This window comes from Chelonia mydas, chromosome 10 (assembly GCF_015237465.2).
Source record: "Chelonia mydas isolate rCheMyd1 chromosome 10, rCheMyd1.pri.v2, whole genome shotgun sequence".
NCBI lineage: Eukaryota > Metazoa > Chordata > Testudines > Cheloniidae > Chelonia > Chelonia mydas.
The window spans coordinates 30,591,193-30,616,537 of NC_051250.2; the positions used below are offsets into that span (position 1 = coordinate 30,591,193).

The 25,345-nt window shown below is 46.9% G+C and overlaps 1 protein-coding gene across 4 annotated transcripts in view; it reads left to right on the forward strand.

Annotated features, from left to right (window-relative positions):
* Window positions 1–25,345, forward strand: part of GSG1L (GSG1 like) — a 118,885-nt gene that overhangs the window by 84,076 nt on the left and 9,464 nt on the right. The window contains exon 6 of one of the 4 annotated variants that reach the window (XM_043524282.1): window positions 1,322–1,389. The exons of the other annotated variants lie outside the window; for them this stretch is intronic. Coding sequence (XP_043380217.1) covers window positions 1,322–1,389 — 68 coding nt within the window. The remainder of the gene's footprint in view (window positions 1–1,321; window positions 1,390–25,345) is intronic. 4 annotated transcript variants of the gene reach the window in all.

The window sequence follows — 25,345 nt, forward strand, 5'->3', positions numbered from 1 at the left end:
AAGCTCCATTTATTTAGCTTTACAAAGAGAAGGTTAGGGAGTGATTAATTACAGTCTATGGGGAACAAATATTCAATAACTGGCTCTTTAGTCTAAGAGATAAACGTATAACACGATTCAATGGCTGCAGGTTGAAGCTATACAAATTCAAACTGGAAATAAGGGGTACATTCTTTAACAGAACAGTTTACCAAGGGTGGTGGTGGATTCTCTATCATGGTCATTTTAAAATCAAGATTGGCTGTTTTTCTAAAATATCTGCTCTAGGAATTATTTTGGGACAGTTCTCTGGCCTGTGTTGTACAGGAAGTCAAACTAAATGGTCACAGTGGTCCCTTCTGGCCTTGGAATCTATGGAATTCTAGCCTCATTGAAGGTGATGTCAAAAGTCTCACTGATTCCAGTGGAGCCAGGATTTCACCCTGAGTCTGGGAAATTTCAGCCCAAAAGGTTAAAGGTTTGGAACATTCTGCACAATTGGAAACAAATGTTAGAAGTGAAAGAATTCTGTAAACCACCACAGAGTTTGCTCCTGTTCCCCTTATAATAATTACCTTTCAGTATGACCATTTCCTATAGTCTCATGTGCATGTAGCATTTTTTCTTATTATGTGGGCTCTTAAGGAAAAATTACTAATGTACTGTAATCCCTATTGTTTGCAATAGCTTCAGGTGCATACACAAAGAGATGTGAAGATTCTGGCCAAGAGTTTCAAAAGAGATGCCTAAGGTTTGGCTCTAGTGTCTATATTTAAGCATCTAAATAAATTCCCTGATTTTCAAAAGTACTGAGCACCCAGTAGCTGCCATTGACAGTACAAATGATCAAGAATTTCAAATCTGATTATTTGCCTCCTATTGGCATGCAAGGTACAAGTGCAAAGTTCTGCCTTGGATTTATTCTGTACTTTATTCTGCAAAGCATGGAAGGGAACATCTGCAGAGCTGTTCCTTCTGGAAAGTTACATGGACTGGCATATAAATGGTGTAGCATTAACATACCCACTTCCAACACATGTACTGTACAATGTTAGTTCCTGCTGCTTAGATTCATCATGAAGAGTGAGATGCAGCCGTGACCCCCTCCCCACAATTCCCATTCCCCCTAGCCTCTGTACATAAGCTTTCCCCTGAGAAGGGCAAAGCCAATGGAAACAAGTCCCTCCTGAGACCATTAGGATCACCGTAATGGGCCTGGCTGGCTGTAGATGGAGGAGCCCAGGTACGTTGTACTCTTATTGATTTTGACCCTTCCTTTTTGTACATTTGGGAACAGCCGTTGTTTCTGTTAAAGATGCTACTTCTATATTCTCTTTTCCAGGACAAAGGAGGAGAGGGATGAGGATGGGGATCTGAGGTTACAGTGCCTCCATAGCTGCTCCCCAAATAGTAAGTGAACATAGCTCTCCATGTCTCTAATAGATGATGGTTTATGTAACCCCCAGAATAGTTCCTGGGAGTTTGGATACAGGTTAAAGTAGGGAGGTGGGACAAATACATGTTTGCAATTTAATCAAATAGCCAACATGCAAGTGCAATTTTAATCAAATAGGAATAATGAAAAATAACTGAACTGTGCACAATCCCATGAAGTTTATTTTAGCTGTCCATCCAAAGCAATGTTGTCCTACAATGATATACCATATAGTATCTCTAGCAACCGTTACTACAGAGACATTTATTTTTCAAGATAAGCACTAATTTAGAAAATTATAACTGTATAATATTCAGCATGCAATAATAATGTACAACATTTGTACATGTTTCATAAGTATGTGACACTAATCCACACTGGTGCATGCGGTGAATATCTACCGTTCATAGATAAAATCAGTGAAAGCAAGTATTATTCAATAATAACTTTAATATGAATCAACTGGGCCAACTCCTGCAGTCTTTCATCAATCACTACACAGACAAATCAATAGGTCTTTACTTTGATCTTATTCAGCATTTATTCAGGCAAAATTCTTACTGTAGCCAATGGGAGTTAGCCAGCTGTTCTGTCTCATTGCTGACGAACATGGGAGTAAGGATCTCAGGGTTTGGCCCATAATGAATGCTCTTCTTTCCCTTCAATATGCAGCAAATACAAACACGGATATAGCAACATGTTGTTTATTTATGGTAAACAGCATTGTGTTCAAAAGAATCATGGAATTCTCACAAAGAAAGCTGGAGAATCCTCACTCAGCAGAGTGGAAAAGCCTCTTGGAGGGAACGCTGCTTGGCAGAGCTCCCGGAAGTGACCTGCCAATACTAATGAGATTTGGAAACCTGAGAGTATTCCACTTCCTCTGTTTTACTGGGATGCAGAATGCACAACCACATCTCAGTGTCCACAGCCTTGATAATAACAAGGACAGTGATACCTCTACAGTTTTGTCCTAGCAGCTCCACGGACTTACATTCTCCACGAATGGTTTCTTGATGGTGGTGGTCATCAGATCTACTGGCATTTACTGAGGCTTGAAGGCAGCTTTGGTATCACAAAGGCGGATTAGCCCTTGAGCTGAAAGAGTTGCATGTCAGTTGTGGATCCATTACACAAACTATATATTTTTTTCCATTTCCATATAGCTGAGGTGTAATGAAACAAAACTGATTATTTCTGATTATTCTATTTGTGTTTCTGATTACATCAGTATAACATGAATCCTAACCTTGTTCTGGGACACACATGCACATCCAAACTCTCTTTCTCTCTCATCCCCCCCACCCCAATATCATGCACACATGCACAACCATCCCACCCTCTTGAGGAAAACATTTGAGAGCCTTGCATTGTTCCTTAAATGTCAACAAATTTGAACTCAATAAGGTGAGGTGTTCCAGAGCTGAGCCCCACACTGAGAACTCCCCGCCCTTAATCCTCAAGCTGCTTGAAATTTTGACAACCTGGTATTTTCCCCCATCAAAAAATGGCATTTTGTTAAAAACTAAATGTTTTGTGGAAACTGTCACAATTCAGGGCAACTGCACCTGTATTTCCCTGCTGTAGTCCAGCAAGGGCCACTCTCAGGCCTCCAGCTCCCCAGACTTCAGCTTTCTTGGGCAGAGACACAATATTTTCTCTCTCTTGACCAGGATATTTCCAGGCTCCCTGCATACTCTGTGAATTTCGCAGCAAAGTCATACTGCCTAAACAGGCCTGCTTTACTTTTCTCCTCAGAGATGGTAAACAGTATAATTGATACAGTTAGGCTACGACCCAGCTCTTTCTCAGCAAGCACATTCATTCTTAAGGTAAAAGCATTTCAGAGAAAACCTATGAAAACAATAAAAGAATCTACATGCATGATAATAAGCTTACCAGAGATCACCCCAACTCCAACAAGGGGTCTGGCCAGTGAACAGTCCTTCAAACCCCCGCAAGTGGGTTTTCTGTGATCACAAGTTCATAAAAGCTGTTTGCTCAGAACAAGCACACTCATGAATCTGTGAGTCACTCGTTTGGGCCATCTGATCCTGTGAATAGGTCCTCTCCCCAGAGCAGAGAGTCAAAAGAGCAAGTCCAGAGGTGGGCATTTGCATTCCCCTCCTCCCAAGTACTTCCTAGGAAACCTACTCAACTAACAGTTCATTTTTGTCTTAGCCATTGTTTAGGACAGTCCATTGAAGCTCATAATGCTTCCCAGGGCTTATATTAGTCATGTCTCCAAGACAAATGACATACAATCCCATGATAACACATACATATTTGCATTTTTAAAACAATGAGTTCCTAAGATATTTAAACTTAATTCAACAATGTTTAATTTAATTCTATAAGGTTTGTCCAGGATACGGCAAGAAGTTGCCATACCTGTCACAGAAACACATTGCTTTCCATGAAAATTTTGTTGGGAAGGGTTCTCAGATCCAGGAGAGAAATTCTGGTCAAAATGAGAGAAACTGACTGCAGAATAGCCTGGTGGTTAGGGCACTCACCTGGGATGTGAAAGACCCAGATCCCTGCTCTGCCTGATTCAGAGCAGGAGCATGAAATTGAGTTTCCCACATCCTGAGCAAGTTAGCTCTGGCTATTCTGGGATCAGTCTCACTTTTTTGTGAAAGTTTTGTGTTTGTTCTGCATCAGAAAGAAAACTAATCTAAAAACCTCAACATTTTTCACAAAACAGACTTGTTGTTTTCCAGCCAGCCCTACTCAGATCCTTCCCTCTAGGGACACAGCTTGAACACACCAGCTAAACGGAAGGGGTTGCAGAAGCACACTCTAAGAGGAGTATCTCTCAGGTAACCAGCCCAAGCTTCCGAGGATGTTTTAGATCAAAGATCCAAGTCAGTATCTTGAATTGCACCCAGAAGCAATCGGGAGCCATTGCATTTCCTGGAGAACTTATGAAACTTCTTCCCTGTGGCTAATACTGCCCAAACATTTGAGAAGCTGCATTGTGCCCAAAGCACACCTTTACAGTGCTCTTCAGGTAGATGTTGTACTCTTCCCTGTAGAGGACATTGCAATAGTCCAGCCTGGAAGTCCTAGAGGCCTAGGGGATGGTGGTAAGGTCTGGATGAGAAAGAAAAGATCACAAATGCCAAATGCAGATGAAGTAAAGCGTTCCCAGCCATCACCACATCCTGGTATTGTAGGATCACACAGGAATCAAGAGCACCCCCAAATTATGAAGCTTTCTTTAAAAAGACACAAAACACTTAATAATGGGGCAGGAACCATCCCTGGCATACTCTCAAAATCCTTCCTCCAACCTACCAGCATCACCTCTTTCTTGAGCTTTATGCAGCTCACTCTCAAAGTCCACATCTTAGATCAGCATTGGGTAAGCCCAGACATCACAATGGAAGACATAAATCAGTGTGTCATTTGCATTCTGTAACAACACAGCCGAAATCACTTAAGTAGCTGCCCTGGGTACCTCGTGGACATGCCTTGCCTACCCCGGCTCACAGAAAAGCCTCAGAGCAGAACATGCATTGTCCAGAGCTTAGAGAGGAAAGAATGGAAGCATCCTAAAGCACAGCTGTCTGCCAAGTCCGAGCCTGCAGACTAGTTAATAAACCTCAGAGCCCTCTCAGGCTGCTAATCAGCCCCAAAGTATGACTATGGACCCCTAACCATTGTCTATCTCTAGGGAGAGGTCAGTGCCCAGTGAGACCAGTGCTGACTCCATCCCAAACTCAGGCCTGGAGCTGAAATGGAACAACCAAACCTGAGAACTCCAAATGACACCAGAACTGCCTCACTAGACCTTTATAATAGACTTCCCCACAGAGGGAAGATTAGCAACAGGCTGATAACTCTCCATCCTGCCAGTGACAAACTACAGCTACTTGCAGAAGGGAAACTGGCACCTGACCCTACAGGAGAGAAACACTGACAATCTCAGGCATCAGTGGGCCTAATAGCTCTTACTTCAGCAAGCCAACAGGGGCATGAGTGCAATTCAAAGGCCACAAGCGGAAGCTCTTGCAGTATATTCAGAGCGGGCTGACCGAGAAGACATTGTGTTTGGCCCCTCTGGGCACCGATCCTCCACCGTGACACCAGCCATGCCAGTTCAGATTCAGTGGATCATGTCTGTGAAGTAGGTGAAAAATTCCTCACAGCTCTGACAATGGGACTATTTCAGGGCAGAGCCAGACGTCACTTACCTGCCTGTGAATCAGAGCAATTCTGCTGCCAGATGTATCTGTACAGAGATATTGGAAGAGAAAGCGGCTTTCACCACCACTGCATACGTACCCCAGTTGCATGGACTCAGCATACAATCTTGGCCATTAGTGCTCCAATTTTTCAGCATGGATGTCTGATCTCTCCATTGCTCTGAGGATGTCAGCTACCAAAACAAAATTCTGGGCCATTTCAGCCCTATGTCTGAAATCTGACAGCAGTACCAAATGCTTCTAGGGTTGGCTAGCCACCATTTCCTCAATGGACTTTACCAGAAAGCAAAGTGTAGCAGATGGCTTATGATTGTCAAAATAATTTATATCAAGAGAGGATATCTGGTGAAGGGGTGGTGCAGACACTCTCTTCCTCCTGTTTTTATACTGTCAGAGCAGCTGCAGTCAATCTGATCTGCTATGTAGACTGAAAGCTCCTTGCAAAGGGAGACTTTCTGGTCTGAGACTTGGTGAAAGCAGCCTGAGTTACCCCGACAGCCCAGGACGTGGAACAGTGGATCAAGGTTAGACTTGCTAATGGAGCAGAACTCCGGAGGGAGTAGCAGGAAGGGAGGAGTACAGAGGATGGAAATAAATTTGGAAGGAGCAGAACTCATGGCCAAGTCTGAAGGCATGGCAAAGGGTGGGAGCAGGAGTGGCACGGCTACACAGGCAGCCTCGGTCAGGAGAGAACAGAGGTAGAGCAGGCAAAGGATGAGGAGAGGATGTGTGGGAATGAGGAAGAGGAGGCAGGGGAGGTGATACTGAGATGACAGGGGAGCGCTTACAGGAGCAGAGGAGGAGCAAGGAGAGAAGAGGATTAGAGACTAGGAAGAAAGAGAGGAGAGGGGCTGAAGGGGAGGGCAGAGGCCAGGAATCAGGAGACATGTAGGAGATTCCCAGAGAGCACAGGAAGTAAGGCAGGGAAGAAGTTGCTGCATCTGGGCTATGCAGTGTGGGAGAAAGGAGACCTGCTCTGATCCACCATGCTAAATCAGCTGTTCTAGGAGACACAAGAGGGTGTGTGGTTCCAGCAGAGAGAAGGTGTCAGTGTCTGAGTTTGCAGGGAGGGGTTCAGAGAATCAGAGAAAGTTGGAAAGCTTCTAGCAAAAGAGCAGACCTTGAGAATGGGAGTCAGGAGAGAGGGAGGGGAACAGGGTGGAGAGAGTCCACCAGTTCCAACCCGAGCAAGAAGAGGTTGCTCAGCGCTGTGTTTTGCTCCAGCCATGCCAGTGGCAGCTGCTGCTACCAGTCCCTGTGCTCTGAGAAGGAGGCAGCCAAGTGGTGGGGGAGTGACTTAACCTTCTGACTAACAGCATTCTGAACTAGGTAAGGGATCTGCGCAGCCATGCATGTCACAGCAATGTTACTCTGAGGAAATGGGAATACAAAGCCCCAACTATTTACTCCAATTAAAAACATGAGTTACCAATAAAGAATGGATGAGCAAACCCAGAGATGCTGAGGATGATCCTTAGAATAAATATAATTCTATCAGAAACTTTTCAAAGAACTTGGAAAAGCCTTACCTATTAACTTTGCAAGAGAAACCAGAATACCAGTCTCAAAGACTAGCTGTGCACTGTTAGCAGTGACAGATGTTACCCCAGGCCTGGCTTCTAATCACTGGGGAAAAGGTTTATCCAAGTAAGTTTTCTACCATATAGAGAGGAATTTGTAGAATTTCATTACTACAAAGGTTGTATCCAACTCCCCTTTCTTGCTGTACGCCAAACCCCTGTCAGACGTTTTATGGGGTGTGACACAAATGCACTGAGCTTCTCCTTGCCATCTGTCAGTCTGTGTGAGATTAGAGCCTCCCTTCTGACAAGAAACGTGCCACAAACCCCAACTCAGCGTCAAAATGCACTAATACTCCACCGTGCAGGTTGAGTTACTTTGTCCCAATGTTCAACAGTATTTAGATGCCTAGAGAAGCAGATAAGAGGTTAGTGGGATTTTCAGAAGTCCCTAGTTTCCTAATGTTGTATGCAGTGTAGTTGTGGCCGTGTCGGTTCAACCTTGCATTTAGCTGTGACACTCAGAGTACCTTTCCCAGACTTAAAAAAGAGCTCAGTGTGACTTGAAAGCTTGTGTCTCTCATCAGCAGAAGTTGGTCCAATAAAAGACATCACCTCACCCACTTTGTCTCTCTAGTTTCCTAAAGCAGACTTAGGCCTAACACGATTAAGCACTTTGAAATCCCACTAGGCCCTAACACAGAGTGCAAGGAGTTAACATGTGAGCCTGCACTCTGTCACCAATTATTCCCCCGGCCCCCCAAAGAAAGCTGATAATTAAAGGTAATTCAGTAATGAAAGCTGGTGGTCTTGGGGAGCTAATGAGCCAATGAGTCCATCAGCTCAAGCCTGTTAAAGAGGCAGAGGAAGGAGATGCGGGGGGAGAAAGGAATAGGGGCGAGCCAAGCCTTAGGGGAGAGCGATCTCTGCTCCCCTCTGGTACTGAGGAGATGGTCTAAAGCAGAGGTCCCCAAACTGCAGGGCACACCCCGCTCAAGGGGCACGAACGAATGTTCAGGGTGGGGGCGTGGCTGGGACTCGGGCCAGCCCCCACAGTGGGCGGGGAGGGAGTGCCACCCAGCTCCGCTTCTGGCCCTGTGCCTGGGGCCCCACTCCCGGTCCTGCATTCCGCTGCCAGCCCCGCACCCGGTGTCCTGGCTGCAGGCTCTGTGCCCGGGGGTCTGCGCCAAGGGCTCCACTCCTGGCCCTGCCCCTAGCTGTGGCCCCAGCCTCAGGCCCCTTACCCCTGTCTGCACCCCCACCCCACCCCACCCCCAAACCGCAGCCCCTTCCCAGCCCCTGCTCTGGAGGGAGGGGGGGAGTCAGACAAGGGTAAGGTAATGTGTGAGGAAAAATATGTGGGGACCACTAGTCTAAAGCATAGGCCACATCGACAATAGACTGTTGCACAGGCCTCTGAAGGGGTTGGCGGAGGGAACTCCAATGGCATGGTAGACACACACCAATAGAGTCTGAGCCGGTTTCTGGGGTGCAAAAAGGCAGGAGCAGAGCTCGCCCTGCTACAGGCCCCTGTCTGCTTCATTAGGCACCGAAATGCCTTCGAAAATTAGGCCTTGGTTAGTTAGATGCTTTCTGGTGCCCCTGTGACCACTCATAGTTTTCACTCTTTACAAGACACTCCGGAAGCTTAAAACATGAACAAGCAAACAACGAATGGCCCATGCGTCTTTATTATTTCGAGGAAAGCTTGCAGTTTGGTAATGGTGATAAGCACTAATGACAGCACTATGGCATCAGTCAAATCTTACCTTGAAAATGTACTTCTTTCTGTTAACATTGGAAATAAATCCTGAGAATTAGTTATTGCTCTATGTCCAAGCAGCGATTAATTGCCATTTCATAATTCCCATAAATTCATGCCTCAGTGTCTGAGTTCCACACACGGAGGACAAAGCTCACCCATGCCCAGGGTTTGCATCTCCATTCTCCAGCTCCTTGAATGTCTGGATCTTGGCTCTTTCTCCATGAGCCAGACACTGGCTTCGCGTCACGGCATTTTGGAATTGCTTTCTCTGGAACATTAACTTTTGCATCATTTCCTTTCACCAAAATACACCCATTGAGACCATATATCTGTTTAGCACAACACTCCCCGAATGAGGCAGTAAGCTGCTTAACTCTTCACCAAGCCACATTTAAAACCTCATTTCTCACCTAAACAGCAGGACCTTTGTCTTTTGAGGCAAACGGTGTTCTGTTTAGCCCCTACTCCTAGACTTTCCCTTTACTACCATTTTAAGTGCTATTCTGTATATTTCCAGAGCCACACTGCCAGATTGCACTTCACTCAGTCTGGGCCAAATCTTCAGCAGGTGTAAACTGGCTAGCTCAATTGATGGAAATGGCACTGCACTGAGTTACACCAGCTGACGATCTGGCCCTCTGTATTTAGTCTTGCACAGTTTCTCAAAAAGAACATTTTGCTACTCTGGGATCTGTTTTCATGCTGATTTTTACACCCAGAGCTGGATTTAAGTACAAACAGAGCAAGGCTATTCTGGAGGCCTGAGTTACTGCCTGTAATCTTTTGTGTCTTGTTTTAATCACACTGGGAAATCCAGTTTGTGAAGCTCATGTTCCCAAATCCAGCTTCTCATTCTGACTCCCCGCATAAAGCTAACCAGCCCACAAGCAGGCTGTCACACTCTGTAGCAGCAAGTGGAGGAGGGGCTCTTGGTGTGAACAAATGAAAACAGTGAATGCAAGTGGGAGTAACACATTCAGTAATATCTCCCTTCAGCAAATGAGAGACTCCTTCTGGTACAATCTCCTGTCACAGCATCCTCAGGAAATGTCGTGAGCTAGTGGTATTGATTGTGATACAGGGAACGTAGCCAACCATAACCATTCAGCTCACAACAGTGAAATGATATAAACATACAGGCCAGATCCTGAGTTGGTGTAAATTGAAGTAGCTTCATTGAAATCAGCAGAGCCATGCTGATTTACATCAGCCGAGGATCTGGCTCACAGAGCTCAATTGTAGCCCTTCAGGGTTCAGCCACTTCCCATGAATGAGAACTGGAACTCCAGGAGCCACTCTGCCTCTCCCTCCAAGGCCGCAGCAGCTGTCCTTTTCAAGGGGAGCTTGGTGGGCCTGTGTGGAAGGGAGGCAGCGTGGGCCACAGCCCCATGCCTCCCCGTCCCCTTTGAGGAGACTAGAGCAACCATTGCCACAAAGACCATTCCCAGAGCCCAAGGCCTGTGGTTGTGCCTGGGCTTTGGGCCGAGGCACTGGGGATGGAGAAAAGCTCCCAGTGATCTCACCTCCCTTGCACACCCACCCCGCTGGTCTTGGTGCAGGGATTCACTCACAGCACCTGGTCAGAGACAGAAAATGTAAAACTGTTATGGCCAAGGTTTGGTGGCAAACGGACAGCCAGCAAGGTCTTGTGGTGTGCCGCTAGGCCACGGTACTGCTGATGAAAAGAGTTGCACTAGTGGCTCACAGGTTGTGGCTGGAACTGGGGATAATAGGTGTGAAAGTGCCTTTCTGGTGAGTGTCTCTCAGCTGCTGGCTATGTCCGTTCTCTATAAGTAAGAGGGATCCCATCATGTCCATTGAGGGTGCAGACATGAGATAATCCTCCAGTGTTTCCTGTTACATAATAATAGCAGGTTCCCACAACCATCCTTATTTCACACAGTGTTCAGCAGCGAGAGAAGCTAATTGGTTGGCTGTAGTGATGTTTTTGTGATGTCATTTGCCTCTTGGCCTAGCCGGAGTTTCACTGCTCCAGTTGAGATTCATTTCTTCAAGCTAATTTCCAGTAACACCAACCCCAAAAGTTCAAAAATCATGAGCCAGACCCTAAAACATCACGAGAGTGGCCCAAATAGAATGAGATTTTAAAAAATGATTAAATAATATTTTCCGGTCTGTCCTCCGATTATTGGCATGCCCCCACCCATGGAACTCAGGAAATTTCCAGTCCCCGCTGCAGGTTCTTTCACTAGAGAACCCATCTGAGATCAGGGCCCCACTGTGCTAGGTGCTGTACAAACGCAGCGAGAAAGACAGTCTGTCCTGAAGAGGCAACATTCTAGTGCAAACTATAATGGTGTGTTCGTGACATAGGAGCGGGAACTAGTACTCATCAATTTCATCCCACACAGGGAGCCATTAGAGGGGAACCACTCCTGGGCAGGACTCATGGTGGTGACCTGCAGGTGAAAGGCTCTATAGCAATAGCAACACCCTGGGGCATCCAGTTTCCATACGTGCTAAAGTGACACCTGCGAAAGTGAGGCTGCTTTCTGGAAAGACACATTTATCCGATCAAACCCTGACCTTTTCGAACTGACACATGCAGAGTCTGCTCCGGTCTAGTCACACCAGCACAGTCTCTCAAACACGGCTCTTCTTGAGTGTATGCTCAATCTGCCAAATCCTATTCTTAAAGGGACAGCGCCAACTACCCCAAATCCAAATGCAACAGTAAAACAATATTAACACAACACCCAAATTCACTGCTAAATACATCTTGCAACAGCAAATCCTTCCATCAATTACTCAGGGTCCTTATACTAACTGTAATACATCTACCTATTGTATTTCACCCACATGTGTCATCAGCCAGATTCGCATACACAACCTTCAGATCCACAGCATAAACCTCTTCTACTGACGCTTAAAGAGAAACCAGTGAGGAGAAAAATATGCTGTTATCCTCTTATGTGGATTTAGCCCATAGAGGGAGCCAGAACACACCCATTGCCAGTGCGTTAAACAAGTATTTGTCAGACAGTGGTGGGACACTGGGTGGCCACTGGCAGGTTTCTTGGTTTCTCTTTCTGGCTGAAGAGGAGATTGTAAGCTAGTGGTTACAGACAGCCTAGCAAATGTAATAAGCCTGTTTGAGTTGTCTATGAGGAATGAATCCAGACTGCTGGATGTCCAAGCATGAATATCTACCTCTTGAGCTGAAGAGCCAGATGGAGCAGAGTAGTCATACATTTGTATATGTTGACTAGCCACTAGAGGGTGACACAGAGACACTCTGTGTAAACCTGGATACAGACACACCTAATTTGCCATGTCCCTTCCAGACAAGGCTGTGTGGCAAAGTGTTTGGGACTTGACTCTGTTATATTAGAGAACTCGGGATCTATTCCCAAATCTGCACGCTCTCAGTTATCTTATCCGAAGTGGGCGGATGACAGTTACCCCCCAAGATTCCAGTATCAGGTCTTGGCTTATAATAAAGATTGTGAAAAGTAAAGAAATAGCAGCGCCCATGGTGGAACAGCTGAGACTCAACCTTCAGGTCACTAGCTTTGCAGTTCAGTGCACCTTTAGGCTATTGGTGCTCCAGAGTCAGCAACAGTGGACTTATTAATGAACTGGATGCCTCAGGCCATTGCTAATGGGCTTCAGCCTTTTGCCTGTCAGTCACCAGTCTGTAACCAGCCCAGCTCAGGAGGGATTAAAAGTTGTTCCTCTCTAATGGCCGTCTCAGTCCCCTAGATCAGAGGTATTTGCAGGAGGTGTTCAGTTCCAGCTCCCACGCCACATAATTACACTTTGTGCTGATTGGCAGACTCATCAGCGAAGCCACGGGCCACAGAGACAGACTGTTACCTGTGAGCCAAGCTGACAGTGCATTGTTTGGGCAGCTCGCCCGGACACTGCTCTGTAGACAAACCAATGACTTTGTTCACCAGGCTGTGCATGAGCACTAAATCCACACCATTTTTTTAAAGCCAGAGTTTGCTGTTATATGCCAGTTAGTTGCAAATACGCAAACTGTCCCATTAAATAATCTGCGTTAAATGTCACACGCAGAGCTCCACGAAAGTCAGCCATTGTGAGCTTTAAGCCTCATAACCCTGTGAGGCAGCCAAGTATCATTATTGCTATTTTACAGCTAGGGAAACAGGGCGAGCAGGTCAGTGATTTCTCCCAGGTCACAAGTGACGTCAGTCGGAGCATCAGCATTGATCTTCTGACTCCCCATCCTCTGCTTTAGCCAGACGAGCATAGTGTGAGTCATTCTTGATCTTTCATATGCTTTCGCAAGCTGGTTTTGGGCCAGCTTTTCAATAAAGCTCAGGGTCAGCTCTGTTAAGTGATGCGTTCTTTTGAAAATCTAGCTGCATGTGCCTGCTCTTTCGCTTGTTTTTGTGGTTTTAGTGCTTGTTTTTTGCTTGGTTTTCTATTTGCCTGTGCAGTATTGGTGCTGGTTTTGTGTGCATCAGGGCAAAAATTGTTTCTTTAGCATCAAATGAAACAAACAAATAACTATTAAATTCTTGAGGCACCAGTCAGACAGACAGTTCAAGACAGCAAATAGGGAAAGTGGTTGCATTAATTATTATTTCTTTGTGGTAGCACCTAGGGACCCCAACTATGGACCAGCACCCCTCCTCCCCCCAGCACTAGGCACTCTGCAAGCACAGAGAAAGATGGTCTCTGTCCCAAAGAGAAAAGGAGTACTTGTGGCACCTTAGAGTCTAACAAATTTATTTGAGCATAAGCTTTCGTGAGTTACAGCTCACTTCATCAGATGCATGAAGTGAGCTGTAGCTCACAAAAGCTTATGCTCAAATAAATTTGTTAGTCTCTAAGGTGCCGCAGGGACTCCTTTTCTTTTTGCAGATACAGACTAACACGGCTGCTACTCTGAAATCTGTCCCAAAGGTGACTCTCCATCCGATCCACATACCCCTCAGTCAGTGCCCCATCAAAGAGCAGCCAGGGCCTGCACGTGTCTAGGGAGAAGGGCTGAAGCTGCACCAGCCACAGGGCAGATCCAGTGCCCTGCTCTGCTTAGCAGATTCACCACCTGCACTTTATCAGCGACTGCAGAGCAAGCAGAGTCAGTGCTTTTGCCATTTCACATTGAGCTGCTGAATCAAAGGCCATGTCAGGGGGTGTTGGGGTGGGGAGGTGGCATGGCCGGAGCATGCTGCCTTCTGACTGTTCCCAGCTGGCAGATGATGTCTTGGGGCCAATTGCCAGCTGGCATAGCTTGGAACTTCCCCGTGGCTGCTCTAACTTGAACTGCAGCTGGGGCAGGGATAGTACCATACAGAGAATCGACAAGCAGTAACTTGCCCTCTGACAGCACCCTCCCCACTTCCTGTTCTGCGCCTCCCCACAAATGTGCTGGGCAGATCTTGACCCAAGAAAGAATCTGGCTCTTCTTCAGTAACTTATTGAGAGCCCAGGATCCTAAAGGGGATACTACAATCAGGGTGAAAACAGCAAGAACCATCCAACAGGAGAGGACAAGGGTGTGATGGAAGGTTACAACCTACTACCTGCTGTATCCATGTTATTATTGCACTGTTCTGGATGAAATGTCAGGCTACCCAAATATAGGGGTGGGGTGTCACCCTGGAGCAAGTGTAATCCCTAGTTCTACTCCAGGTAACAGACATTCTCCTTTAGCTCAGGTGCTAGGGACCTATGCTTTGGAGTTGGAGGAAAAGGCCAAATAACTAGACAGGAACACAGGCAGCCAAGAGGATGGAACAGTTCAGAAGAGACCAAACTAGAGGACTTAGACCCGTAACGGAGCAATGTTAGCTCAGAAGAAAGCAGCCAGACAGCAGAGTGTAGGGTGGACCAACAGAAGGCTATAAACCAGACTGGAGGGCTAAGCATGGATGTCAGGGCGCCATCACCAGATGAACACGAGTTTAGTCCACAGGAAAGCCATTGTCTCAGTAGAGCCAAGTGTAATAGCGAGTAAAAGCATTCCTGGGGGGCTGGTTTCAGAATTCCAGTTCATCTGGGAAAGAACACAGTGCATATGTTACTTTGTAGTACACTGATATCTAAAACCGGGGACTTCTTGTTCTATACAAATTAAAGATTGTACATTTATACCGTACCTGGCTGAGGGTCCTGGGTTCAAGGACGCCTACTGTGAAATGTATCACTGCCTGAGCAGGGCTGTCCCTAGGGGGTGCGGGGCCCAGGACATAGGCGCCTAGTTTCTAATCTGCTGGAGGGGGCTCCCTCCTAGCTTCACCCAGGCCCAGCTCCACCCCTTCCCCCAAGGCCCCATCCCCTCCCCACCTCTTCCCGCCCCCACCCCTTCTTCCCCGCCCAGTTCCGCCCCCTCCCCTGAGGGCGCTGCACCCTTGCTCCTCTCCCCTCCCCCCCAGCGCCTCCTGACGCCACGAGCAAAACATGTGATCAGTGGTAGGCCCTGAGAGGGAGGGGGGAAGTACTGATCAGCGGGGCCCGCTGGTGGGCAGGAGGCACTGAGGGGAGGGAGAGGTTCTCGTAGGGGGGCTCCTCCTCATCCCCCCCCACCCACCTGCCAGCCTGCCACTTGCCTCCTCGTTCGCCTCCTGACCCTGCTCGCCCGCCCACCCGCCTTCCGGCTCACCTCCCCGCCTGCCTTCTGCAGGCCCCCCCAGAGAGCAGGGCCCGGGGCAGTCGCCCCAATTCGCCGTACCCTAGGGGCGGCTCTGTGCCTTAGTGTCTGTGCAATGAATTTGTTACAACCAATTGGACACTGGCCAACACCTTTTCCAAATCTCTCTCGTTGTGCAGTAAAATTGTGATGTGTGTGTTAAAATAAAAGGTGCTACTGATTGTGTGATTCGGTCTTTTTGTGGGTAATTTCACTCAGAAAAGTCTTCATGATTCTGCCAACACACTTAAAACTGGCCTCATAAACGAAACCTCATCAGAGTCTAGAGGACTCCTAACCACTGTGGTGCTGTGGCAGGCTGAGAGTAGGTGCTTGCTAATTCTACCTTAAACTACTGGTGTCCTAAGAGGGTGAATCGTGCATTAAAAAGCAGCTCTTACGCAGGAAGGAATAAATTATGCCTCTGAAGAGGCAGTACCATGCTGGGACAAGAGCAGTGACAAGCAGCCTTTGATCTATGTTTTTAGGTGTCAGCACTGCTCTTCCCAGTGCTGGCCTCCCAGTGCATTCTGATGTGCAAGGGTCTTGGTTCGTGGCTTTAAGCACTGGGCGCCAAATGGTTGCAGCCTCCTATGAGGGTGGGTGCAATATGAGGAGCAGGATCCCCCTGCTCTAACCCACCTCCTCAAAAGCAGCTGCTGGTAAATGCAACACGTAGCCCTAACTCACTACAAAGTTACCCAAGTTTTTGCAGTACTGGTGCTGGTTTCATGCACGCTCTTGCAGTTCCTATGCCAGCAAAGCCTCTGCATGCAGTCACGAGGACAAGGCTCTGTGTGGTTTTACTACGGCTGCTCTGGCTTTCTGCTTGTTTGAATGTCTTTGCTGCTGTATCATTATCATGTTTGTTCTGGAGTCGCATGCCAGTGGGAGAGAGTTACAAATTGCCATGACTGCATTAATATTATGATACTTCACTAGCTGGGCCTATCCTATGGATGCCATTTGGCTCCTGGGGGGAAGGGAAAAGGGGAGGAAACTCAGCTGTAGTGGCTGGCACTTTGGGAGTGGAATCAAGGATCCACCCATTCCCTGCCCTTCTCTGACCACTCCCCACCCACCTGCACACAGGGGAAGTATTAGTTATGAATCTCCTGCTTGCCCCTCCATGGCTGTAGTAGTGCATAAGCCTGGGGAGGCGTGTTTGATTCCTCCGTATGCCCCAGAAGCTACACAGCCTGGGCCATGATCTGGCCCATTTTAGGGGAATTCAGCCTGAGAATAACTATTGTGGACTTGCCCAACTTTGCAAGTGTAGGGGTTCCATGGGCCAAAAGTCAGCCAAAGTGCTGTGAGGCTGACTGCAAATTCTGATTGGTCACAATTGCATAAACTGGAACCAGACTGGCTGCTTTAAGCTATGTCTGATGGGCCAAGTATTGCATATGCCCAAAGTCTTGGCTAGCCAGCAAACAGCACACAGAGGCACCTGATCATTCCCAAACGTGAGCAAATGCAGCTACGCGGCTGCTGAGTCACTTCTGCCAGGTTGGTGGTGTGAGGGAATTACGGCGCAGAGCCCAGACTTTACTTTCAGAAGAATCCAGTTTTAAGCCTTTCTTAAAAAATTTGGACAATTTCCAAATCATTTTTGTTCCACAGCTTTTGCAGAGACTGTTCCGGTTTATTTAAAAATATGGATTGAAATTGTTCATTAAAATTTTCAATTTAAAACTGTTTCAATTTGGAAATGTTTGGTTTGGTTTTTTGTTCTACATTGTTCCCTCATTCCCTCCTATTTGTCCTTTTTCCAACTTGCTACTTGGAAAGGTGGGGAGGGGCAAAGGAATGGAAGAAAAGGCAGAAAAAAGGTAAAACAGAAAAACCCAAATCTGAAGAGCCAAAGGAATGGAAGTTTTTCATTTTGGAGTTTTGTTGAAAAAACAGAGCATTGTAAACCAACGAAAACCTTTATTTAAAATATCTGTTTCTGAAAAAAAAGGCCATTTTTCAACTAAAAAAATGTTTCATTCAAAAAAATGGCAACTGGCTCTATTAAGCTCCTGTCTCCTCAGCCAAAACCTGGTCCACCCTCCTGTTTTAGGGGCAAGGGAGCATGTGTGCCTGCAGAGTAAGGCTAAGCGTGCAGTACTGGGCAAGCTCACTCCTTACTCACACCCAACACGCTTCCCGCTACTGCTTTTGCTGGAATAGAATATGTTTGTGCTCCTTCCTGAACCTGATGCAATGGCTTGCAGGGTCCAGATCCACGTGAGGAACTGCACAGGGCTCAAACTATTGAGAATGCCACAGCTATCATTTAATGACTCAATAGCTGAGCACTGGGGAAGTGTGTAGGGACCATGTTTTCAGCATAATATAATAATGCATGAAACGGACAGACCCATCTTTAAGGTTCTTTACTAAAGAATTCATGGAGGGGGAGAGGAATGACCCAGCATTACATGAAGGCTGCTGTACGTGTCCACCTTGCCAGACAATGTTCTGCATGTTTGTCTGACTTTTGCATGTCATGCCGAACATTGTGCATGTTCTCTGTGTTTTATAGACCTTCCCACTGAAGGGCCAAATGCTGCTCACCTTCCCCAGGCCTGGCTTCTGTAGAAGGCTGAGGCTGTCCATGCAAAGTGGAACGTGAGCCTTTGTATGTGAAATGCAAAAACCACAACTAATGTGACATTGCAGTTAACATTGCAAATAAACAAGAGCCCAGAAATAAAAATGTGAACATTCCCCCAAATGACATCCCACCACGTCCCCAATCTCACAGCAACTCAACCCTACCTAGCTGGGAGCTTTTAAAGGAATCTCATGATTCCTGGCATCAAATTTGTAAATATTTCTTTATTTGAAGTGACTGTCAGCTCCCATTACTTTCAACAGGAATTTGAACATGGCCTTCTGTCACAATGGCGACCATTTCCTACAGCCTTTGCACGGGGAAGTGAGGCTGACCATAATAAAGGTGCATCAAGGTGTGTGGGGTAATAACTTTTATTGGCCCAATCTCTGTTGGTGAGAGAGACAAGCTTCTGAGCCCCACAGAGCTCCTCTTCAGGGCTGGGAAAGGTACTCCCAGCGTCATAGCAAAATGCCAGGTAGAAGAGATGGTTTAGCACAAGCAGTTAGCACATATTCTAAGGCATCGTTTTTTGGTTGACGGTCCCCTTTTCAAATGCAGTGTTAATCATAGACCCGCAACAGAGAAAGTGATTGACAGAAGTATATGTGTACTTCATATAAACATGTATTGTTAGCTTTAAGAAAAGACATGTAAGAGTACTTACAGATATCAGTGAGATGGGTGTGCCTGCGTCTTACTGCAGAGTCTGTCTATCCTTGGTGTGATGGTTGACAAGCAAACATGTAAATCATTCTTTACTTCCAGGCGGGACCTGAACTTTGTCTTCCTAGCTGTAATGGCAGAGAATGATGCTTCACATATATATGTTGTTGGGAAAGGTAGCAACACTTCCATTGCTTCTGTAACTAAAATCGGGTACTCTGCAGCAACTGTTGGCCAAAACTTGGCCAAAAGTGGCAACGAGTCTGTTCCTGAAACTTACTTTTCAGTGTACTGCCACAGGAGAGTTCGAGCAGCTCCTAGTCTGCTTTTCCACTCAAACAGCATAGTATGACATAGTAGGAGTTGAAAACGGATCCCAAACCCAATCATATTCCTTCCAGTTTATATTTTTAAAGTAAACACTGATGTACTCTGCCAAAGTTGAAAGGTGAGCAATGATCCTGTCTCTCACACAGTCAATTGTCATGCTGCTAGTACCAAGAAAATCTGTCAGTAGCAGAAAGACATCAGAGATTCCATTAGTTTGCCAAATCTCTACTTTCTTCCGAAATGCTGCAGTTTTGTCACTCACCTCAAGTATGGTTGTATTGCCCCCTTGTGTGGACGGGTTTAGCGCATTCAACCAGTTCATAATGTCACAATCCATATCAGGTCAGAAAAGTTTGCAGCGATCTTGGGATTGTGCCCAGAAAGCAAACCCAGCAGCTCTTTGTGAAGCTCAAAAACTCTTTCCAACATTCTGCTGCGAGATAGCAAACACCCTTCCACATGAAACAATAATTTGTCATATCCTGCACCAATTTCTAAACACAGCTTTGCAAAAACGGCGTGAATTCCAAGGCCAGGACTTTATAAAATTCACAACTGTCACAGCTGCATTTAGCATATCGTGTACGTTGGATTCCATTCTCTTTGATGCAAGGGCCTGGCGATGCAACGTACAGTGAGTTACAATTACCTGTGGGTTTGCGGCTTGTATTCTTTCTACAACACTATTCCTATTGTCTGTCAGAGCAGCAGCACAGTCTCTGCAAACAGCAATGCACTTCTCCCAATTCAGCAACTGAGCTTTAATGAAATCATCCAATAATTTGAATATTTCCTAACCTGTTGTCCGTTCTGGTAACTCCTGACAAAAAAGAAAATCTTCCAAAATGTCCTCCAGCCAAACATAATGAACAAAAACTAATAATTGTGTTGCATTACCAACATCAGCTGTCTCATCAAGCTGAATTGCAAACTATTCACAGGTACATAGTCTTTCAGTTAGCTGTCATTTGACATCATTTGAAACCTCGTCAATTCTCCTACTAACTGTATTGTTAGAAAGTTGGAATGGCCTTAAATTTCTTTGCTGCATCTTCACTTATCATCACGTTGCTCTTTTCTACAGCAGCTGAAAGAATCAGGTGGTCTCCAATGCTATGGGAATTTTTACTCTTTGCAGTCTGAAGTGCTGTTAAGAAAGATGCTTTCAGAGCCTTTTCTGGAACCGATGTTACATTTGTCATTTGAGTTTTCTGTTGATTGTATTCTTTTGAAAAAAGTCTGTGGATTTATCTTTCTATTGAAGGTGCCTTGTTGTGAGCTGTCATTTCAACTTTGCAGGTTTCATTGCTTCGTTTTATAGGATTTGTAAGCATACAACGCATTGCAGTCACCCATCACTAAATTCCATAAAACCAAAATCAGTATAACTTTTCGTCAAACTTTCTGTTCTTCATTTGTTTCTTACTACTTGACTGTGCATTATCCATGGCTTCAGCACAACTAGCAATACTAGTATGAGGACATTTTAAAAACTCAATGTAATTTGCTCACACGACTGTAAAAATATATTCCACTTCCACCCGCCAAAGACATCTCAGTCATTTCTGCTTTCGATTTTTTATGTTGATGCTTATGTAATGTATTTTGGCACTGTTCATGCACCACAGAATATGTTGTGTAAACAGCAACAGTAGATCTGCTGCTTTTCATCGTTAGGCAATGCAGACATGAGGTGAGATTTTTAAAACCTTTTTGTAATATTTTGCGGGGCCCCTCCTGCCCTGTGCAGTCTCTAAGGCCCCCGTGCTGTACATGGACCCCAGCTTGAGAACTGCTGTCCTAAAGGACCATTCAAGGCACAGTGGCCTGCAGTCATAGGTCAAAAAGAGGGGGCTAGTGGGTTACAAAATGTTGTAATAATAGAGGTGGACACCAATGCTCATGGTTTTCAATGAGACTGAAGCCAGGCCGTAGTCAGGAAAGATGGCTGTCACTGTGTTCTACAGCTTGAGGGCTGGACAGGAAACTATGAGGAGACAGGAATGTGGGGCAAGAAAGGAGGCTGAGGGGGGTGCAGGAGATGTGGGGAATGGGGAGAGCGGAGTGACTAAGGGAGTGCAGGGGGATGTAGGAGCAGGAGGGAGGCTGAGGAAGATGCAGGGCAAAGTCGGGGCAGGAGGGAGGCTGAAGGATGCAGAGGTTGTGGGGAGCAAGAGGGAGGCTGAGGGGGGAGGAGGATGTGGGGGCAGGAGGGAGCCTAAGGCGGTGCAGGGGGATGTGCCCAACTCCACCCCCAACTCCACCTCCAAAGAAAGGGTGCCAAAATAGAAGTTCATCCCGAGCAGCATTTTCCCTAAGGCCGGCCCTAGGACTGAGACATTAGAAGGCTTGATTGTTCAGCAGCTGAAGAGCTGCATTAAATCGCAGACCAATCAGAACACTGAGTTCAGCAAAAAAAAGGAATTGATAATTTAACAGCCAGATGCAGAGGCAGGAGAGCACTGGGATGGGGGCTTGTGGAGGCTATAGCAACCGCAACATTTGCCTTAGCCCCTCCGGGAGCTACCCCTCCCAGTGCAAAGGTCAAACATTTTGCAGAAGTAAGGGTGGCATAGTATGGCATTGCTGTCCTTCCTTCTGCAGTTCCGCACTGCTCCAGCTGCCCAGCTTTGAAGGCAGCGCTCGCCACCAGCAGCAGCACAGAAGTAAGGGTGGCAATGGGGCACTAAGTCTGCTGTGAAAAGTGGTAGTGACAAAGTTTCTTTGCCTCCCCTTTCCCCCCGCTTTGATACAAATGTGTTTTAGTCTTAATTTAAAAGCAGCGAGAAAAGGTAAATTAATTTTAAACAATAGGGTTATAAATGTAGCATTTAAAATAGTGTTAAATATTAAAAAATGTGTCAGATCGGGTGAATGGCCAACGGCACACAAAGGCACCCCCTGTGACTCATGGCCAGGCGCCCCTCATTACTGCTTCTTCTCTCCCCTGAACCCGCTGCTGTTCACCGAGTGTCCGGTGTGTGTGCGGCAGCAATCACCAAGGGAAATCTGCACAAGGCAATGCTGGTGGAATCAGCCTACACTCCCAATGGAACACCTACATGGATAGTGGCAGGGAGAGCCAGGGTAATGCCATGGCAAACAGCTGGTACCCAGCTCTTTGTCATCCTGCACCTGCACAGCCCAAATGAAGTGTATCTGGAGGGATGCACGGTCAAGAGGGCTGGCTAGAAAACAAGGACTCCAGGTGTTTCAATGCTCAGCTTAACTTTTAGGTACCCTACCAGCTAGTAGAATCCGCAGGCCCAAGTTAGACACCTGGGCTCCCTGGACAATGCCTGGGGAGAGTTAGGCGCCTAAAAAAGGGAGTCACCGGAACCAGCCCGCTGAGCGGGGAGTGTCCTACACTAGCCTGGAGGAAATGCTGAGGGAGCAGGGCCTCAAATGGAATTAGGTGCCTGGATCCAGGCTGGAGGGCGGCACCTCTCTCCACTCAGCAGTCTCAGCCATGACCCCTGTGTTGGAGTGGGATGCCTAAGCCAGGCCAGCCCTTTCTCAGGTGATGCCCTCCATTGCCCTTACCCAATAGCCCAGCAGTTAGAGTGCTCACATGGGAGAGCCAAGTTCAAATCCCCACTCTGCTGATGTGGAGCAGTGATCTGAACCGCAGTCTCCTCTATGCCAGGAGACGGCCTTAACAACTGAGCTATTGGGCATTCTGGATGGTCAGGGCTGGGGGTTTCAGATGTCCTGGGGAGTTAGGTGCCCAGCTCCCATCCTATACCAATGGGGTTTGGGTGCCTGAAGTCCCTTTGTCTCCTATGAAAAGTCCAGCCTGGATCTTTAAGTGCACCCCCTCCCAGAGCTCCTTCTGCTGATGCTGCCCCACTGTGGCTAGGGGAGCAGAACGCACAGACTCTACCCCTGGGTAGTTCACATCGTGGGGGGGGTGGGGTGGGCAGGGTCCTGGACACATGCCCTGCTGTCCCCTGGGCAGGCAGGATGAATCCCAAAACAATATGGTTCTGGTAATATCAATATTTTAACTCAGGATTGGATGTTTTCTGATCGAGCTGCTCTAGGGGTGATTGTGGGGCAGCTCTCTGGCCTGCCTTATGCAAGAGGTCAGGCTAGATGATCGCAGTGGTCCCTTCTGGCCTTGGAAGCGATGAATAGCTACATGACGGTTAAGGTTTTATTCCGATCTGTGGTGGCCCTGGGACCGGCCATCCTCTCCTTTCTCTGAGCAGTGTTTAGTTAGGGTGCCCCTCCCCATGGCCCTGGGACAACAGCCGTGTGCCGATTCGCTTGGCAAAGGGCATGTTGGATAGCACAGAACCAGGTACATGGGTAGGGTCTGACCTTATGAATCCAGAAATGGACTGACTCAACCAGACTCAACTTGTATCTTTTACAAGACCGCTTGGGCCTGGTTTGCTGAGGTGCTGAGCCCCTGCTGCATCCACTGCCTTTTCTGGGAGTTGTGGGTGCCTGGCCCTTGAATATCTCACCCTAGAGATCGAAACATACAGGGCAGGATGTTCAGAAGTGCTGAGCAACCACAGCTCCATTGACTAGACTGGAGCCAGGACTCCTCAGCACTTCTGAACTCAGGAGCAAGGACTACACTGATGACGGAGATTTGCAGTCTCCTTGGGAATCCTTACTCCTGTCAGAGTTGCCATTTCTCATATTGCATTTCTGCTATAGATGTGTTTTCAATCAAAGAAAATCGAAGGGTCTTAATTCCAGTTAAGAGATGATAGGAGGTGGATTTCTAAGCCCCTCTAGAAGATGAACAGTGGATTAGGTGAATAGAAAAAATGCAATCTCCTTTAAGGGCAACAGATTTTTTGAGCTTCCATATAAATGCTTTCTTAAATGCTTTATGTCCCTAGATATTTATTCTAAAATTGATCCTTAAACTCTATCAGAGAGCCCTAAACACAAAATTCAAGGCTGGATTTAATAGTCTATTGTGTTGTCCTCAGAGAAATTTTGAAATGATGGCACCATTTACTAGTGATGCTTTATTATAAATGTCAAATTAGGCCCAGCAGACTATATCATGGGGAAATGGGCAAGTTGCAGGGTTTATCCTCATCCACTACCACAGTTGCTTAAACCAGGCTGTACAGAAGAAAACTGTGTACTGCCATGGATTTCAAATATGACTCCTACACTGGGTTTTTGAAGCCTTTTAAAGTAGTTGTTTGTGAGGTGTAGAATTGTACATGTAATGGAAAAAGAGGAGGAATTTTTGCAGCTTGCCTCTTTTAGTGGAAGCTTTTGCCTTCTGTTTCAGATTGCTGTTAGTAGAGGAAAACAATCAGAAACTATTTAAAGTTTATGATCATTTAAAACTGTAGTGTATTCACAAGAGGGGAGTAGAGCAGGGAAGATGATCATTTTGTCATTGCGGTAAGGAATATTTTAGCAATGACTTTAGGCTGGCGATGTCTGCAGGGGGTGGGAGGGCCCCGCAGTTGGTTCAGTGGTTCCCAGATCCAAAGTCACATGCCCCGGATTTCCCACTATACCCCAATCCCTCTTGGGGAAGCAGGAGTTAACCCCAGAAATAAAAGCTGCAGTTAACAATAAGAGAACACTTTTATCTGCGCCGAGACAAGCCTCTATCAGTATGGAGGATGATTCAAAGGAGGGTCCCCCCAGCAAAGGTACAATGTGCCCAGCACCTAAATATACTGGTTAATGCTCTCTAAAGCCACTAAAAACCCCACCAGCCCCAGTCTCTCAGTCCCAAGTAGGGTATGTCCTCCTACCCCCACAGGTTGCAGTGCTGCATACAGTGCAATCGTGGAGTCCTGAGTCCTGGGCTCTGCTGTGCTGGCTGGCAGTTCATGCTCCCTGGACAGACCAGGACTCTCCAGGGCGGAGGCGGCTTGGCTGCTGCCACGCCCCAGGTTCAGGTTGCATTTGGCTGGCTCCTTCCAGCTACAGCAATCAATGTGCAACCCTGAGCCACAAGTTGCATGGGACACCAAGGGCACTGACTACCCCCCTGCCCCACCCAGGGCAGCAAGGGCACTGAGTACCCACCCTGCCCCATCTGGGGCACCAAGGGCACTGAGTACCCACCCTGTCCATACAAGACACTGGGCTCCCACCACACCCAGGCCACCAAGGGCACTATGCACTCACTCTGCCAGGGCCACCACCTGCCCATTCCTCCGTGGACACTAAGGGCTCTCCCTCTCCCTGTAACTGTCTGGCCAAGTGGCTCTGGGATA